Here is a 20,334-nt window from a genome sequence, read left to right on the forward strand (position 1 = left end):
GCTAAGAAAAGGGACATAGTTTTCATTTTTTTATTCTTCCTAGGGTGGAAATACAGAAAAGTCCCATGTACATTATATAAGATTGCTTAGAGACACTGGGATTTACCATGTCTTTTCCTCTGCCCTTGGGCAAGACTGTTTTAAACCAAGTGGGAAGACTTGCAGAGAAGAGGGAGAGGGATCTCTTTCCAAAACTTTGGGAGGAGATCCCTCAGCAGTCCTAAGGCTAGTAACAGGCACAACATCCCGTGAAATAAACAACTAAAAGGATGTGGCCACACAGAATATGTGTGTGAATCTTTGACAGTGTGTTTGATCATGCCCCAATTTGCCGTCATGGGTTTTAACCAAAATTCAAACCAAACAGCTTGGTATGCAACTTTAAAATTATGAGCAGTGATAAATCTCTCACACATGCTACCTTTGTGCTTTCCTGGCTGAGCTGTTATCTGCAGTTACTGTCAAGAACAGAGCTCATTTTTGTTCTTCCTTCTGAAAGTGGAATATACCGATGTTTAATCTTGGCCATAATGTAGAGGCATAGGGGCGTTATATTGTAACCTGAGGAGCAGAGCACGCCGTTACCTACATTTGACTGGTTTCAGGTTTAAGAAACAAGACATCCATGTAATCCAGAGATGACTAGACTCCCCACGGGCAGCCTGTTTTCATCCTTGCCCTCCTGGATGCAGGCCACAGGATACAACACTTACATGCATCCTCTAATATGAACAACTGCGAACACATTAACGAGAAATGGATATTTTACTGAATATTCACCAGGGAGATGGAGATTCACTTCACAAACTATAAAATTAATAAAATACCCCATAGACATTTGTATTTGTGCTACCCAACTCCCCCAAAGTTTCCTTCCCTGCCAGCTGCCCAGTCATGCCTTTGTATCTCTAAAACTTTGTCCTCATTTTTAACATTCATCACAACAAAGGTTGGTAATTAGCTGGACCACCCCCACCATTGTTGTTCCTTGGGCTTATCCCCAGAATGTCAACTTCCTTCTACCACTCCCCTCCCCATTCTGCTGCCACCCTGATCGCCCCCAAGTAGTTCATTCAAGTATTTTCCCAACAAACCAAATCTGTTCTCAAAAGGGATGCTGCTACAAAGTTTTATTTCCCATGTTGTTTTGCCAACATAATATACGCCATTAATATTATGTTTATTAATTCTAACCATAACCCTATGAAGCTCACTGAAAAGGTCTGTGGGCCTAGAGAAATTCAGAGACGCATTTAAGACAGTATAGAAAAGGCCTCCATTCAAGTCTGCCTGACCCCAGTCGGTACCCTTACCCACCCCACAATGCTCTAGGCAAAGGCAGTGGGCCCGGGAAAGGTAACACATGAGGCCGTGAATGGGGCACGTGTCTGGGGCTGCTCCAGACAACACACATTCCCATCATTCAAGCAGCTCCTGCAAAGCCATCTGTGAACTCCCTTTGACAGAGAAGGTCTCATCTTCTCCCAGGACACCCTGCCCACAGTTGAAACACAAGTGATTGTCATATTCTGTTGCTTAGAGGCTTTCTGTGGCCACACAGCTGCTAAGTGCTGCTATTGGAACTTACACCTAAGAATATCTAACATCCAGGTGATGCTCTGAAGCACTACACCATTGTGTCTCTAAAGAAGAGATGGTAGAGATAGGAGGAAGTCTCTTCCTGAGTTACATTCAGATAGAGAAAAGGAGTATTTTCCTTCCTTTCAAAAATGACCACAGAAAGCCAATGCTATCCAAGCAGAGATTATCAATTCTACTGATTAAGCGAACTGACTCCATGTGGGTGTGAGGGTGGTGGTTGGAGGAAGCTCCCACTCCTCACTCCCTCCTAATAGTCCCCTGCCCGCTACAGGGAGGCAGGCATACAGATGTGACTGGTGATTGGGCCATATTTATTAGGGTCATTAAAACCCCAATAGGTTATATGTATGTTAAACTTTATATGCATTTCCACCTTCTGCTCCATGCTGCTAATCAGGCAAGAAAGCTGGGTCCAACCAGATGCTCTTGCTCTCTTCATCTGAGGCTAGGTGGTAAGATCCGGAGGTAGGAGAAGACTACAAACCTAAGCCATGTGGTACACAATAGCTGTTCCACACATCTTTGCAACAAGCTAATACTTAGTATGCTGATTTCCATTTTGTTGTTTGCACCTTGTGTATTTAGCTCCAGCAGAGAGTTAACATGCACGGGTGGTTGGCAACGCAGAAGGTACAGTAGTTCTTTCCCCACCCACACTGCGCTCCTTCACATCATCTACTCTGGATGGGCCACCAGCTCATGTTCTGAACCTAGAATACCTCATGTAGAAGAAGGTAACAATATGAGATGAGGCCAATGGGAGACAGTGGACCAAACAGAATACATGTTTCCTGAATCATAATTAGCTAAAAAGCCAGTCGTTAGTACTGTATACATTCAAAATAGAAGCATTTATCGGGCCCATTTTTCAAAACCATTCTGAACTAGGTAACATTTATCCCCAAATAATTTTCCAAGATTCTAAATTTCATGTGAATTAATTAACAAAGGGTAGAGGTTCAACATTTAATGATTTTTAACTGCAGTGTGGCACACACCCTTGACTGGGCATTTGGCAGTGCATGGGGGCCTTTGGGATGTGACTGGAGGGTAAGTGTCTCCCTTCTCACTAAGTCAACAGATTTTAGTGCAATAAGAAGACTAAAAACAGGGACATTGTCAGTGACTTCCAATTTACATACAGCCTTTTATTTGTAGGACATATGGGCTTCTGAGGACTAGCCTGGGGCCATCTAAAGCTGACTTAGTGCTTGCTGCTCTGCAAGGCAGTCAACAGAACAACTGGGGTTTCTACTGATCTGAAAATCTCATTTCAGCAAAATGAGACTTTGGTGTGTTCATCCAAAACATGATGACCTACTCAAAACAGTATGCTATGACCAAGTCTACACCGCACATATACTGGGTCTACATAGTGGATTTGGAAATTGCATGGCTAATTTAGTCCTTTCCCCAGCTTGTCAAACTCATTTCTTCCTTCAGGTGCTCAGGTAATTTACGTAAAAGTGGAGTTAGGGAAGCACAAATAATCCTGCAACATACGACCTAAATAAAAAACAATCAGAAGATCTAAAGGACTAACTTGATTCAAACCTTTCCTGGCTTGACAGAAGGATTGCTGTTTCCAAGAGGGAATTCCCCAAACTGCTTATAAGGTCATACTTATTGAGCCAATTCTTATTGTCAGGAGTATCTGATGAGGATAATGTAGAACTTAAAGAACAAAGTTTTCTTGCTTTATGATTCTAAGAAATGTCTTTGTTTTGACCAAATCACTAGACTTTATCTAACTGGACAGTAATACATGGCATTCTTTATTGGGATCACTTTTAATGGGCACCTGTATGTATGTCAAGACTGAACAATGAGCACTGTCCTAGAGGTCCACAGTGAACCACTCAATGGACTATGAACCGCTCGGTGGACTGAATGATGTTCTCTCTTGGAGATCCATTTTCAATCAATGCACAGGGGGCCTTTAATCCTCAGCACAGCAGTGAAGAACTTCGTTGCAGAGCATTAGTAATTAACAGCAATCCACAGGAGGAGTGTGAGTCATTCATAACTTTATCAATATGTCTGTAAAATTAAATGTATTGGTTACCTACATGGGGGCTGTTGAGGACATGTGAGATTGGGTACAAGAAGTTTGTGACATCAAGGAACGAGGTGTTAAAACTTAGGGAAGGAATGGGACCAGGAAAAAGAAGACTAAGGATTATTTTCTTATTTCAGGGGAAAAAAACCAAAACATCATCCAGAGAGACAGGAAGACTGAAAAATTAAGGAAGAAGTGTTTTAAGACAACCAAACTTCTTGTGAGACCTGCAAGTATACATGATACATTTCTAAGTATTGGTGAATTTCTCAGCTTTTCTTTCTTTTAAGGTTCACTAATGACAGAAGCTGGGCCAAGTGAGGGAACAACATCAAAACTCACTCGTAAGGATCTGGGCTAGCCCAGCGTTCTTTCCCTACCTACACTGCATCCCCGCAAGGCTTGTACTCTGAATGTGGTAACTAAAAGGCTTAAGGGGGAAATGGGTTGGCCCTTGCCTATGACTTCCCTAATCCAGTTTTTCCTTGGTAGGAAACAAATGCCATTGCTTGATCAGCCCAAATTGGGAATGCTGTTGGAGGATCAAAGTACTGTATCTGTGACTGTCGTGCTCCTGGAAAGGATTGGGAAAACTCACTAATGACTGTGCCATGGTTCAGGATGAGATGCTAATAACTCTGTGAGGGCTATAATCCTCACCAATACACCAAGTCAGGATAAAAGAAGTCATTTTTCAGAAACTTTGAAGCATGTGAGTAATATACTGAGATCAGTAAGACCACTAAAGAAATAATGCACCCATCAGAAAATAAGAGTGACTCTTTATAAACTTGTGTAACGTCTAAATTAACCCTCATAATATTTGTGCACACATTCATTCTACAGAGAATTAGGTGCTGTTCACTTCTGTGTCATCTGGTCCCCAGAGCTCCAGTTGCCCTTGAATGGCCTCCTCCAGGCTGTTCTGTAAGAACTCCTAGCACCGCAGCCATGACGATGCAGTTCGACTCCCTTAGATTCCTCACACAGCCGAGACCTATATCATGTCCAGCTGTAAACAAGAACAACGTAATTAGCAAGGAGTCAGGCCAACTTCAGAGCACTGCTACCGTGGTGACTGGGTTTAACTGGTAGGCATTCACAGACATGCACACCTACTCACTGCTAACCACTGCAGGGGTTAAGTACGAAGTATGTCCTCATCTCTGCACTAACAACTGCACCATAAAAAGCCTAAAAGCCTAGTAGGTGGTTTTGCTGGACAGTTGTCATGCGAGACTTAAAGGCAAGAAGTTTCCAAACATGAAAGCTGGATACACATGAAAGCTGGATACAAAAGCCGACACTTACACAGCCTGTGAGGCACTCACTTGTAATGAGGTCCAGAAATCTTCAAATGCCTATCAATCTATTTTGTTTATATTAAGTTAAATGAGAACATTTAAGAATTACGCTTTTTAAAGGCTGTTTTTATTTGTCAGCCCCCACAAATTGCATGTTGTATTGCTTATTCCTGGTGAAGAGTAATTTCAGTAAATTATAACATTTTGCTAGTAAAGGAATAGCCTTCCTAGTTCTTTTTTAGCCCTTTAAATGAGAGGATTAATCTGAATGAACAATATAACTGAAACCACAGAGCACAGAAATTTCCATTATGAAATTACCTATTGGACGAAATTTATGATGACAATAAATAATACTGTAGGGAGCTTCTGATGTGTTAGAAATGAAAACAAAAATAAGAAACAAGTCTATGACAGGCAGCCTTTGTGACTTATTTACAGCTCACGTGATTTCAATCATTAGAGCACCTGGTATGTATTAGATGTACTTACTAAGTCATCCACATCACCACCTTCTTCATATATGGCTGTGTCTTCAGCTGGTTTTTCTTTGAGGGCCAGAAACTGTGAATAGAGAGCCAATCAATGTACCAAAATGCCATTGTACCTCTTTTGATGGGGGAAACAATCTGCTAGCATCGCCACAGGCAAACCTAAGAAGACTTGTTCAGCCAAGTCTCATTGCAAATAGTCCAAAGAAGGCATCATTTTGACATACCCTCCTTACCTGACTCTGGACTTGAGAGGACTAAATTTGAGGCTCGACAGCACGTATTAGTCAACACAGAAAATTCTTGGGAAGAGGGAGGAGATGATATGGCAAGTCAAGACAGTGACTATGTGGAGGGCCCTATATCAGACACTGTGGACACCTGATATTTCCATTTATGCTTTCACAGGGGATAAGGTGGCTTGTGAAGGTTACAAAAACAACCAAATACTGACAGTCCCCAGGTTACATTATGAGTGAGATCCGTTTCTGTGTCTTGAAGCTGAGTTTGTAGGTAGGTCAGAACAGGTGCATATGGTTCTTATTTAGCCTTACTTTAAGGCCCGAAGCGTTTTCAGTGATTTCAAAGCTGCACATGCAGCAAGTGAAGGTGACTGTGATGAAGAATCTGTTCCAAGTAGGGCTGGTTCGGAAGCCCTGGTAGGACGGTGGTTAAAGTGCTCAGCTGCCAACCCAAAGGTTGATGGTCTGAACTCACCAGCTGCTCCACGGGAGAAAGATATGGCAATCTGCTTCCATAGATTTACAGTCTTAGAAATCCTATGGGGAAGTTCTACTCTGTCCTATAGGGTTGCTATGAGTAGAAGTCACAACTCAATGGGTTTTGTTTTTTAGAGGTTGGTTCAATCACTTTAAGGTGAGAGAAAATCTACATAACATTAAAGGACAAGAATGAGTTGTCTGCTGAGACCAGAAGAACTAGATGGTACCTGGCTACAACCGATGACAGCCCTGACAGGGAACACAATAGAGGACCCCTGAGGGAGCAGGAGAGCAGTGGGATGCAGACCCCAAATTCTCATAAGACCAGACTTAATGGTCTGACTGAGACTGGAAGGACTCCTGGTGGTCATGGCCCCCAGACCTTCTGTTGGCCCAGGACAGGAACCATTCCCGAAGCCAACTCTTCAGACATGGATTGGACTGGACAATGGGTTGGAGAGGGATGCTGGTGAGGACTGAGCTTCTTGGATCAGGTGGACACTTGAGACTATGTTGGCATCTCCTGCCTGGAGGGGAGATGAGAGGGTGGAGGGGGTTAGAAGCTGGCGAAAAGGACACGAAAAGAGAGTGGAGGGAGAGAGCAGGCTGTCTCATTTGGGGGAGAGTAATTGGGAGTGTGTAGCAAGGTGTGTATGTGTGAGAGACTGACTTGATTTGTAAACTTTCACTTAAAGCACAATAAAAATTATTAAAAAAAAAAAAAAAGAGTTGTCCGAAGTCCGTAAGTTGTAAGTTTATAACCCAGGGACTGTCTGTACGCTGAACCAGTATGTACTTGGTCTGTTTTGAAGAGAGCATAAGAATGATTTCAAATATCTGAATTTAAAGATTATTCTTCACTGAGGACAAAGGAGGTAAAAAAGCAGACTTCCAAGAAATATGAAACACAAAAATGCATGAGCTTGGGAGGTTGTTTAATTTCTTTTTCGGGAAACCCTTCGATCTGTGCTAGACATTTTTTGAAAACAGGGAGATAGATGAGAAAAACTCTAATGCACTCTTCTGTTCTGCATCAGGGTTCTAGACCTGGAACTTCTCAAGGGCAGATGTACAGAAAAGCAGGGTCCCTGAGTCTGCAAGGATCTAGGACTGAAACTCAGATTTAAAAAGGGTAGTGCTGTTGTTGTTAGGCGCTGTTGAGCAGGTTCCAACTCAGAGTGACCGTACGTACAACAGAACAAAACAATGCCCAGTCCTGCACTATCCTCAAAAGTGTTGTTATGCTTAGTCAACTGTTGCAGCCACCGTGTCAGTCCATCTCATTGAGGGTCCTTCTCTTCTTTGCTGACCCTCTACTTTACCAAGCATGATGTCCTTCTCCAGGGTCTGATCCCACCTGATAACATGTCCAAAGTATGCGAGACAGAGTCTCGCCATTCTTAATGTATTCAATATTCTTTGCCAACACCACAATTCAAAGGCCTCAGTTCTTCCGTCTTTCTTATTCACTGCCCAGCTTTCACATGCGTATGAGGCGACTGAAAACACCACTGGCTTGGGTCAGGCACACCTTAGTCTTCAAGGTGACATATTTGCTTTTTAACACTTTAAAGAGGTCTTTTGCAGCAGATTTGCCCAGTGCAATGCATCTTTTGATATCTTGACTGCTGCCTCCGTGGGTGTTGATTGTGGATCCCAGTAAAATGATATCAGAAAGGGTAGTGAGTGCCCTTGAAAAGGATCTAAACACTCTTGCTTTTCCATCCTGTCCCTCCCAGAGTAGTGGTTGGAACTCTTTTCCTCCAAGGCATTGTGGTAACTGGATCTAACTAAGAGCAAGGTTCTCAGCCACCTATCTACAAAATGACAACAGCTAAGGGAGGCCATCTCCTCTGCAGAACTGGGTGCTGCCCCTGTCAGCACCATGGAAGCAGCCATGACAATTCGTTTTTTGGCTCAGCTTCTCTTCTGGACTCTTTTTCCTCCTTCAAAACCACCTCACCATTCAGTAACCCCAATTTTGACCGAGGGAGTAAGGAATTTACCCTCTTCCAAGGATATTTATGTATCTTTCCATATCTCTTTGGCAACCCTAAACTGGACCAGGTTCAGGGCTAGGAACCAACGGTATAGAAGACAGAAAATCTTAGCAATGGGGGGAGTACAATCTGCAACAGAACTGTAATGCAGCTTCTGTGTCATTAATTCTATTTTTTTTTTTTTTTTGTAGATTATTAATAAAGATGTCTGAGAGCCAAATACAGGTAAATGAACAGGAAACCCATTTATTTGTTGCTGTTGTTATGGGCTGTCAAGTCAATATTCACCTCATAGCGGCCTCACGTGACAGAGTAGAAATGCTTTGCGGGGTTTACTAGGCTGTTATCTTTATGGGAGCAGATCGCCAGGTCTTTCTCCAGAGGAGCTGCTAAGTGGGTTTGAATCATCAATTTTTCTGTTAGCATCCAAGTGCTTAACCATTGTACTACCAGGACTCTTTTACATTTAATTGTGTATGGTTTATATCTAAAGATTAAACTCTGCTTTATCTTAGAATCCCAAATTAATCTTTATTTATGGTTTTCCTAAACACTATCACTATTTTAAAAAGCATTTTTATTTCATTCCTCTTCTTTCCTACTCACTATCATTAACGCCTACGTGGTTGTTCCTGTATCAGGAATATATGGCTACAAGATAAAACTTACCAGTCACAGTGAAGAGAATAAAAAGAAGAGCCGATTCCTGCCATAAAACTCTGTGGGACCACAAATGTTGGCATCTTTCAAACATAAGACAAACTCTATAGGCTCAGTGGTTTCAAGCCCACTATGTCTTTATGTCGTGTTTTTTATAACCTGATACATTCTTGTTGTTAGTTGCAGTCCAGTCGATTCTGACTTAATGGCGACCCCATGTATGTAGAACAGAAGCTTTCCATAGGGTTTTCAAGGCTGTGACCTTTTGGAAGCAGATCACCAGGCCTATTTTCCAAGGCACCTTTGGGTGGGTTCGAACTGCCAACCTTTTGGGTAATAGTTGAGCACTTAACCATTTGTGCCACTCAGGGACTCCTAGGTACTTATTGATGAATCTGGAAAATCTCAAATATTCTTTGGCTGTCAGCCTCTAAAAGCTCCAATTCCTACTGCCTTCGCACCTGCAAAGCCCCTTTCATACTGCAATATGTGCAGTATGACCATGGTATATACAATTAAAGACAAAGGGCACATCTCTGAGACCACGCTAATTTCCGAAGGAGAGAGGAGCAGCAGCAAACTGAGACCTCCATTTCCATCAAGTGTTAAACATTTGCAACTGATTTTCCTGACAGATCTGCTTTGCATTTCTGCGTAAGCAAATTATGCCTGCAAGCTGGGATGCACTCCGTTATCCTTCCCCAAGCCCGGGGCCAGGCTGATCTCTTATACTACCACTCCTCATCATCAGAGTTTTTAACTGCCAGTAATTTCCAGGCTGTACAGTGACAGGGAAGCTGCAGATACAGAGAGAATGCAATGATAGGCCTGCCATCTTAAAGCCAAAGATTCGCAGACGCAGCAGAAAGGGCAGAAATCAATGTTCGTCTTTTGCTTGTCCTTTCCTTTCACAATATGCTCAGAAAGTTGAGAATAAACAGAAAAGACACTTGTGTGACATACTTCTCCTTCCTCAAACCACCATAATTTACTCGGGGTTTCCAAGAAAGAGCCTCCTTACCTGGAGATCTTCAGGAAATGGCTAAGCTACTACTTTTCAAGTATTCTGAAATCCAGTTCTGGCCAAAAGCAGAGAAATGAATGACCTCTGCACAGGGACTCCTAGCCCTATCACTCCATAGGCTAAAAAATAACAATCAGCTTGTGCTCAAATCCCCAAATTAGTAACACATGGCTTCCACCAGGCTATTTCAAAGAATCACCCACACTCCAGACGCATAAATTCATCAGGAGGAACAAAAATCCGTTTGGTTTGCATGTATTTTGCTTTAAAATGGCCTACATTTGGGTTTCACCAATGCCACCTACAGCTTATTTCACGTACAGCAGAGAAGTCATACAACCAAGTGTGGAAAAGCACAACCATAACCTTAGCTCACCATGGGCAAGCCACCTGACCTTTCTGTAACTAATCTGCCTTAAAAATAAAATGGGAATACTACTATCTACCTCATCTATATCATGGGTCTGTGGGGAGTCTCAGATGAAATAAAGTATGCAAAAATGTTCGCAGTATTTAAGTTTTACTTTTGAACTCCTAAGAATATGGCACCAAAAAATCTGCACGTATGTTCACCAAAAGATATGTACAAGAATATCCATGGCAGCTTTGTTTGTAATAGCCAAAGTGTGGCAACAACCAAATGTCCACCATTAGGAGAACTAACGACTGAATTGTGACGTAATCTTACAGAGGAAGACTACACAGCTATAATAAAGAATAACAACTATAAAGACACGGATGAATCACGAAAGGCACGATTCCGCTTATATTAAGGTGAAGAACAGCAAAACTACTCTAAAATGACAGAAGTCAAACTCTGGTTACCCTGACGGGTAGAAGACTGGGAAGGGCACCGGAAAGCCTTCTGGGGTAACAGAAATGGTCTATATTTTGAACTGGGTGGTGAGTACACAAGTATATGCATGTATAAAAATTCATCAAGTTGCACATTTAAAATTGGTACATTTACTATACGTACATTTACTCCAAGTTCCACCTCGATAAAAAATATATCCTAAAAAAGTATCAAGTTCCAAACAAATATAAGGTAGCACTGTGGTATTTTCATTATTGCTTTTCTTGTACTAGCATACAGAACAACTACACCAGAGATTCAAGGCAGAAAACAGCAAAGAAAAATGTCATGGGGTCCAACAGGGGCCAGTAGTTAGAGAAAACTATTCTCAGGAAATGATTCTTCAACTTATCTTACCATCTTTCATAGGGTTCCGGAGAGCTGGCACACACACACAACTGTGTTCTTCAAAGAGGGGGCATGAACATCTTTTCTTCACATAGATGTGGCTGGTGGCATATGAAAAGGTGGTGCCGTGGTGTGATGTAAAGACACCTGTAGTTAAGAGTCTAGGGGTCTGGATTCTAGTCAATTCTGCTAGCTGTTAACTCTCTGTGAGACACTAGTCTCATCAATTTCACCTCTGAATCGTGTCTGTAAAATGGCCAGATCGCTAAGCTCTGGGAGTCCATCATGCTAAGGTTAGAAATCAGTAAATGTCAATAAGAACACAGATGGCACGATTAGGCCAGTCATAAGGAAAACGAGTACTACAAAGATGATTTTTTTCCCTATAGAGCTCTTATCAAATGATTATTTGGACAGCTAAGTCCGGGAAAAACAATTCTCCAAAACCATGAGGCTAGATCCTCTTTCCCCTGTGTTCTCAATATGGAGTAAAAAGAGGGCTGAATTCTAGGCAGCAACGAGATCTCTGACACGTGATTTTATTTCTCAGAGCCCTAAATTTCCTCATCTATAAAATAAGGTATTGGGCCTAGACCAGTATTTTTCAAGTTCTGTTCCTTGATGTCCTGAGGGTTCTTTGGAGTCCCTTGGGCATGAGTAACAACCCCAATCTGCTGCTCCTGTTGCCCATCAAGGGAGGAGCACCATCTTCATCTGCTTTTTTTAATATATCGAGCTTCCTTGTAACCTTTCATAATTTAAAAATAAAAACTGGGCTAGGAAATTATTATTTCCATCTGTATAAAAAGCTATACAATTTAAGCCAATGTTCTCTGCCTTAGGTAAGGGTTTGGTTTGTTAAAATTCTCCTAACCCAGGATTCTCAACAGTGACATTATTAGCCTTTTGGGCCAGTTAGTTCCTTGTTGTGGGAGCTGTCCTGTGCACTGTAGAATGTTTAGCAACATCCCTGGCCTCTATCTACTAGGAGCCAGTAGTGTGCCCCCATTTGTAACCACCACAGATGTGGGCAAACATTGCCAAATGTCTTTTGGGGAGCAAAATCACTGCTGGTTGACAATCACTGGTCTAACCCCAACATAGATTAGCAGAAAGAAGCTAAAAAAAAATCCTTTTTGATTAAGAAAGATAAAATTCAAAGTGAAGAATCATTCCTCCTGTCCTGACCTATCACAAGTGCAGGCCTCTTACCGACTCCGGACTGGAACCAAGCAGGTCCCAGATGCTCCCGTGAAGCACCAGGATAAGCAGCCATGCCTCTTACCCACTAATAGATGAGGGACACACAAGGACTATACAAAGACTTTACCTAACAGCAAATGCTAACAGCATATTTAATAATATCAGCTAGAAATAGAAAAAGTGAAAGAATTAACTGAAAGGTTATAATAACAATAAAAATAAGCATAAAAAGGGGATAATTATGCTTAGGCTTTAAAGTGAAATGAGAGGTAAACTTAAAGTGACTATCTAAGCTTATGTCATAGAAGTTCTTTCTCTTTCTGCAGCAGGGCTGACTTACCTATAGTTCTCAAAAGGATCGTTAAATCTACATTTGTAGAACAGACTGGAGGGAAACGTCTGTTGCGCAAATGTAAAATTATAATTTAATTTTCACTTAAACATCCCTGGATGATCATTTCCCTCAAATTGTCAATTTAACAGCAAGAATGTGACAGCTTCCTAACTTTAAATAACTTAACGGTAAATACCAGGGAAGAATTTAAACGGACTGTGAGGACTGCCCTTCAATCTCTCTGATTATAGTCCGGTTTCCTTAATTGATTATTTGGGAAGTGACCAAACTTAACACTTGCTTTAAAGGCAACGTAAATGAATACTTCAGTGCATGGTCAAGAGTGACTACACTTCCCTAACTTCGCTAACAGAAGTAGCTGAAGCATGTCTCTCCTATTAAAACCACAGAAATCAGCTTCCTTGAGCCAAAATCTCTACCACTCTCCTCATTATCATCTGTATGTACACTTTCTTCTCTATACTTTTCTTCAGAAAATCAGCAAATGCCATTAAAAACATTTTTAATACAAAGCATCAAGTTTTCATTCTGAAAAACAAAACAAAGAGTTCACATGATATTAAAGCAGACACAAAAGCACAATTTTGCAAGTCAGACATGATGGCAAGTGCTGAGGTGAAGCAGAACCACAGGCTCCACTCTACGCTCCTCCAGGTCACTGTAACTGCCACCCATGCCCTAGGCCCGACAGTCAGTTGTTTGATGCAGCAGACAGGGACCACTGTAGTTCTGAGATTATTGGTTCAAAATGCCATATATAAGACTTGATCTGTTAAGGAATGAAAGTTCAGTATAGCACACAGGAACCAGCATTTTAATCCTCTTAGCTCTTCTGAGAGCTCATGGTGTAACGCACGTGAACTCTCTGAGGCTGGCTTCCCAGCGCTAACAGGGATGCTAGTTCCTGCTCCTGCCAATTCTTAGACACTCACTGTGACGATCACAGAGATAGTACTAGGCAATCTGGTTCTAGAGTTAGGTATATATGAAGCTTGATTACCATTATTCACATGTGATTTATATAATGGTATGATGGTTAAGACTGTGTGTCAACTTGGCTGGGCTTGATTCTCAATGTTTTGGCAGTTGTATAATGTTGTGATCGCTTCCCTGTTGAGATGTGACATGTGATCACCCCCATGACAAGATCTGCTGTGAGTAGCCAATCAGTTAAAAGGGAGGTTCCTTGGATGTGTAACCTGAATCAAATATAAGTGGACATTCTGGCAGGGCTTGAGGACTCTGCTCGTGGTGGATCCTGGAGCTGGCTCCTGTTTGTCTGACCTCCGGTTCTTGGGACTTGAGCTTGCAACTTACCTGCAGTCTTGCCTGCTGATCTTGGGATTCATCCATCTTCACAGCCCGTAACGAAGAGCCCTGCTCTCTGACCTGCCAACCTTGGGTTCACCAGTCCCTGCGGCTACATGAATCAGGAGAAGCCTCTATCTTGACCCATGGACTTGGGACATTCCAGTCTCTATAACCGTGTGAGCCATTTCCTTGATATAAATCTCTCTCTGTATATATATTTATATGCTTTACTGGTTTTGCTTCTCTAGAGAACCCAGCCTAAGACAAACGGCCTATGTGAACATGATATAACGTGAAAGTTCTTTAGAAGTCATAGAGTTATGCAAATATTTGGTATAAATATTAAATTGAATGGAGCACTGGTAAATGTGAAAAAGGAAGTGGCATTTTCTAAATGTGAAACAGTCTGCCAGGGTAATGGGTAATATACTTTTTGGGAGGCTATATGTATGTAATGTATATAAACATGCCTAACATACAGATGACACTCAATACATTTTAGTAGAATTTGCTAGTTTCTGATCTGCCATGACAGTGAAATTAAGTTTGGCTGGTAGTACAGGAAGGCTTGCCATGCCTCGGCCACGACAACGGTGTGCTCCAAAGGGAGGAGGCCACCAAAGCCAGCAATGGAGGAGATTCTCTCTACTCGTCTTCCCTATGCCCTCTCTCTACTCAAAGTAATGACGTTTCCAGAACTGTCTTAAATGTCGACCAAGTGAAATCAGTTCTGGTGATATCAGAAGGACAATCTCCTATCTAGCCGTTAACTGAAGTTCTTCTCTGTAGCTTAATTATCAGACAATAACATTTCTGATGCTTAGGCTCTGGGCCATTATATTCTAGAGAAGATACCGCCTGTGCAGTATAGGAGAAGCCTCACACAATATGCTAGAAGCACCTTTCTCTCCTTAGATTTCTTTTCTAATAATCTGTATTCAACTTAGCTAAGACACCTTTGGTTAAGATGGTCCGCTAGGGATGAAAAGCTACCTCTTTATAGATCAGTGCTCCCCTCTTCTTTAAAAACTTCACATGTACTCAACTCTCACTGGGATGATGGTTTTTTTTTTTTTTTTAATTGTAATAATGACTAAAATTAAATTATTTGTCTTGATTTATTTTACTTGTTAAGCAAAAACTGACTGATAAGCCTTCCTCCCAGTTGAACGGGAAAACATTATCAAGCCACAAGTCACAAGCAGAAAAAACCAAGCAATTAAATGACATACTCAAGCTCATGGTACTCAGTACTGACTGTGGCAGAAGAAGGTACAGATACTGTGGAACTCCTTTTTTAGATAATAATCAGCATCTTTTACCTTCTAAAATCTCAGGTTCTTACTCCCTGAAAGCAGGGACCATATGTGTTCTTTAACAAAACCCCTATGCCAGGCAAAGAGCTTAATGAAAATTCTTGTATATTCTGACTAACTTCTCCCCCAAACAATATTATGGTTTCTGTCAAGTGCCTTTACTGAGTTGAAAATTCAAGGTATTTTACAATTTGACCTGAATTTAGGCATATGAATGAACGTTTCCACCTTTACCCTAACAGATTCCTGCTCTCCTGCCCCAAACACTAAGCTCTCTCTGGTGTGTGTGTAGTTATTGATTCTTCATTATCTCTGTAATTGTATTCACTGTGTTAAATTGTAACTGATTGGTTTGTGTTTCTAGAGGGCAGGGGGTGTCTTATCATCTAGCACAATGCCTAGCATACAGTAGAGGCTTAGTATCTAACTGACAGCTGCCAGGTATTGTACTAGCGTGACTGGATCAATAAGTAACTGTAAATGAAGCTGAAGGATATACAAAATACACCATAAAATTGAGCTATCCATTTGAATTCCACTAAAACTTCATCACAAAACCGAGGCATAATGAAGGATTACTGAACTAAGAAGCCACACGTATTTGACTCTTAGCTGAATCAGATTCAATACTCCTACACTAAGCAGGGAGACCTTGGCCTCACTATGTCAATAAAAAGCTCATGGGGTCTGCATACATGGGATCTTTTACTGAAAGTATCTAGATATCCCTTATGCTAGAACACCAGGCTCCCTACCGTGCTGCACATTACAATCACTGGTGACTGACTCATAGCAACTCTATAGGACAGAGTATAACTGCTCCATAGGGTTTCCAAGGAGTGCCTGGTGGATTAGAACTGCCAACCTTTTGGTTAGCAGCCATAGCCTTAACCACTATGCCACCAGGGTTTCCTCAATCATTGGACAGGCTTTAAAAGTTCCAACAAACAAAGCCATGCTCAGGACCCATCTCACACCTATAGAATCCCTGTGCAGTAAGGCCCGGTCATCAGTATTTTCAAGAAATAGTACCCTAGTTATCTAATGAGTGCACAAGGATGGAAATCTTTGGGCTAGATGGATTTCATAGGCTTTACCAGGTCTAGGCTAAGTTGGTATGCACTACGGACGTCAGAAGCTCTAGAGTTACTGACAGTGGAATTGTAGGTGAGTTGTAGAAATGTAACTATGGTCTATGGGAAACTGCGTGAGATCACAATTTTTCCCAAGATGCTGCTGTAGCTGAAGCAATTTGCCAGTTGGTTGACTAAAGAAGGGGTGCCTAATTTAGTTACCCTTAAAGTTTAACTTCTTCAAGGAAGAATGGACATCAAGAAAGTTATGCCCACTGTGGTAATTCATCTAAAGACAGGAAGTTATCCCTCAATACCTTTTTGGCTTCCTCAGCTGTGACAGAGCTTCCAGAGGCTTCATCTTTGCTGATCAGAGTAATTCCATCTAAAAAGTAATTCACAGAGTAAAATCCAAATGCAATGAAATAATCCAATCCCATCTATCCCCTACATCACACCTCCTCCCACTCTCAGGACTAGAGATTTTTAAAACTATAAAGGTGTTATGTCACTGAATTGCTGAGTTTCTTAATTCACATAGTTCCTACCACCTTATATTATTGCTTCTTTTATTTTTGCTCGTGCAAAATAAGTCACATCTCAAAATGTGACCTGCTCCATGAAGCCTTCTTTGACCAACTCCAGATAGAAATAATCTGTTTCTTCAGAATTTTCAAATTGATTTGTTTATCCCTTTGAAATGGCTGCCATCATATTTTATATCTTGTATAAATTTGCACATATTTCCTCTCTCCTAACAGATTATACTTTTCTTGAGATCAGGAACTAGGTTTTATTAATCTTTATATTCCCCTCAATGTTTTACACAGCAGAGGCTCGATAAGTAAATAATTGAATGAATGTATACTTTTGCCCAAACCCATTAGGTGGGGATCTGCATACATTTTGACTTCCAGTAGTTTTCCTGGCTATTGATGGAATGGTGAGAAGACTAAGGTTAAAAGGAAACACCTCTTACAATGGCCACGCCCACCACATCGATCAGCTCATCAATTTTAGCTCAGTGAGAACAAATCAAAAATAGAAAACCTACCCTTTAGTTTTCTCTTCTTCCTAAAATTTTCTCCCATCTCAAATGACTGACTTATGATACACTTACAGAAAAGCACCTGTATTTAACATCCATTTGTTCCTAAAAATGGGTTAAGTCCTGTGTATTCTCTCAATAGGCTATACATCCTCAGAAAACACGTATCTTGTGTATGACCTGTAAGTTTCCTTTCAGCAAATAATATGCTAGACGCCTTCAATAAATAAAACCAATCTCTTTCATCTACTGGGTCTGCAGCAGAGACAAAAAAGTGATTTAAGTAAGTCCCATTCACCACCTATTCTAATTGCTTTCACTCCCTAGTGTAGAAGTTAAAGGGCTGAAAAATTAACTGTCAGGGAAATGGTTCCCTGTGTGATGAAAAACTGCCTGTTAGAAGCTGGATAGGCAAGTATTCAACTCCTTTTATATAGATTTGCACAGAAAGATAAGTTGCAACTAATTTTTGGGCCCTACTGTAAGTTAAAAACTTCATAATGTCTTTTCAACGTCCATTGTTTTCACAATATGTATTTTTAATAAATAAAATCTTATACTTGGTCCTGTAAATCAAGTGAGGTTAAAACGGAAAGGCAAAAGGGCATGAAAGGAATCATCCATTAAGTCTGAAACTGAAGACTGATTTTGCCTTCCTTCTGGGTTTAACTGGCATTGGTCTGCTGTTACGGAAAGCCCAAGAACATGGCAATGACAGGCTAGTAGGAGGAGGGCAAAAATGTGGGTGAGGTCAGCGAAAGTGCTGTGGACCCATCACCACTGAAAAGACTGTGCCTAGGAATCCGGAAAGGGCAATGTTTGCCCACATGGCTTCTTCACAATCGTGGAGTTCGGACGTATGTGTTCACTTACTATTTTCCACCTTGTATTTACGCTTATTAGAGCAAGATTTTCGAGTCCCTTGAATCCTGGGCATTTCCCAAATCCAAACAGAAAGTCATCAGGTCCCCGCATAACACATCACACAATTTAATTTATACTAAGAATTTATATTTAATTTATATTTGGAAAACAAAATAGTACAAGTATTTGGAGAAAAAGACAAATGACATCTCACCCTGAACGACAATTTCCCAGAAGTGATGTAACCGTTTCATTTTCACTTTCTCCTGAAGAGCTTTCAGGAAACTGTTAAAGCGCTGCTCTTCTGAAAACTGGGAGTGGGGACGTGAAAGCAGAAGGGGAGGCAAGTCAGAATAAATACAAAATCAAAGTCACCCCCAGACCAAAGTGCTATATTTTGGATCCACTATGTTTGTAAAAATAAGATAAAATGTCCTTCTCTGGTAAATGGCAAACTGAGCAATGGTTGTCTGGGACCAGATGTTGTTCCATACATGGAAGCTCTAGTGCTTCACAGAGCCACATGGTACTTTTGGTGGCCTGGTATTTTGTTTTGTTTTTAACTTTTAATATAGATAAATTCAAACAAAAGCAGAGAGAACAGCTTATTAACTGCTCACGTACCCATCACCTAGCTTCAACAATTATCAACTCAGCTAATCTCATTTCATCTATATCCCTACCTTCTTCCCTAAACCCCCAACTGTTCTGAAGAAAATCTCAAGTCATATTATTTTATCTATAAAAAGTTCAATATATAATATCTAAAAGAGCTCTTTTAAAAAACATATTCATGTTCCATTATCATATCACCAAAAAATAAGTAATAATTCCTTAATAGGAGCAAATAGCCAGTCAGTACTTACATTTTCCCAATTATAAACAATTCCTTTTTTTCTTTTAATTTTTATAGTTCAAAAAACATCTATACATTAAGATTGACTGATATGTCTCAAGTCTCTCTTGATCCTCCTTCATCTCTTTTTTTCCCTTACCTTCTTTTAAGCAACCCAGTAACCTGTTACTTTTAAGAACATGAGGTGGCATCAGTACATAGACATGTTACCAGACACTCCAGCTAGCTGGGGCAGTGCTGAAAAAACAATACATTTTTCACTACCTTTTTCCATCTAACTAAATCTTTCTCTACCCAGCTGAACCATCCTTAGTCTTGTCCTGCCACTACTTTTCCAAAATTTTGTCTTTTTATCTGTATGGTATTTGAGTCATCAACTTCTGAATCTTCTATTCTAATTTTGACAATTTTCTCATTTTCTTTTCCTCCTCTGAAAGCACCTAAAACTACTCAAGCATTAATTTATTCATTCATTCAGCAAATATTTAGTACGCACCTACACAAGAACTAACATACACTACAACTGTGCGTCCTTTAAAGATGAACTTTCTAATTTAAACTTGCTCATCCCATGCTTAGAGGTATAAAAGCCTAGAAATAATTTGGAAGAATTTTAAAGTTTTTTTCTGAAAATTTCTAGTAAAACAAATGAATAAACAGAATGCACAATATTCTTGGGGAGGGCAGTGGAGCTGGGTCATTAATTTTCAGTGCTTTTTCTGGTATTCAGATCTTTGCTCCTGTCTTCATAATGTCTTTCTCAATAATTACACTGATATATATTTCCCATCAATTTCCCTAAAATAGTTAGCCCATCTTTTACTATAATAACCAGGCCAGCAGAACTTACAATGGAAATTTCCTTGGTTCCCTAAATGGGAACTGCAAAGCCAGGGTTATAATATAACAAAAAGCTAACTTGCAGGGATAAAACATCCCACCCACCCATCCACCCGTCTTCATTTCCCCTCAGTAACAACACTGTAGTAGAATGAGTTTAGTCATTTCTACCTCTCTTAGCATGTGCTGTTAAGCACAGTAAGAATGATTATTTCCAAAGCCTATGCTTGTTTGAGGAGCCCTGCTGGCACAGTGGTCAAACACTCGGCTGCAAACTGAAAGGTCAGCAGCTCAACCCTCAGCCACTCCGAAGGAGAAAGATGTGGTAGTCAGCTTCCGTAAAGATTAAAACCACCAAAAACCAAACCCACTGCCATAGAGTCGATTCCCACTGATAGCAAC

General features: G+C 40.8%; 1 protein-coding gene across 4 annotated transcripts in view; it reads right to left on the reverse strand.

Annotated features, from left to right (window-relative positions):
• Positions 1–1,068: 1,068 nt before the first annotated feature.
• Positions 1,069–20,334, reverse strand: part of XRCC5 (X-ray repair cross complementing 5) — a 107,008-nt gene continuing 87,742 nt past the window's right edge. The window contains exons 18-22 of one of the 4 annotated variants that reach the window (XR_010322235.1): positions 18,451–18,547; positions 16,642–16,709; positions 11,076–13,152; positions 5,458–5,529; positions 1,069–4,673 (exon numbers count right to left, since the gene is read on the reverse strand). Coding sequence is in view for 2 of the 4 variants with exons in the window: in XM_003405911.4 (XP_003405959.2) it covers positions 4,659–4,673; positions 5,458–5,529; positions 16,642–16,709; positions 18,451–18,547 (252 nt within the window). In the remaining 2 variants the exon portion in view is untranslated. The other 3 variants (XR_010322236.1, XM_003405911.4, XM_064286701.1) reach the window with 3 other exon arrangements.

Source organism: Loxodonta africana, chromosome 6 (assembly GCF_030014295.1).
Source record: "Loxodonta africana isolate mLoxAfr1 chromosome 6, mLoxAfr1.hap2, whole genome shotgun sequence".
Classification (NCBI taxonomy): domain Eukaryota; kingdom Metazoa; phylum Chordata; class Mammalia; order Proboscidea; family Elephantidae; genus Loxodonta; species Loxodonta africana.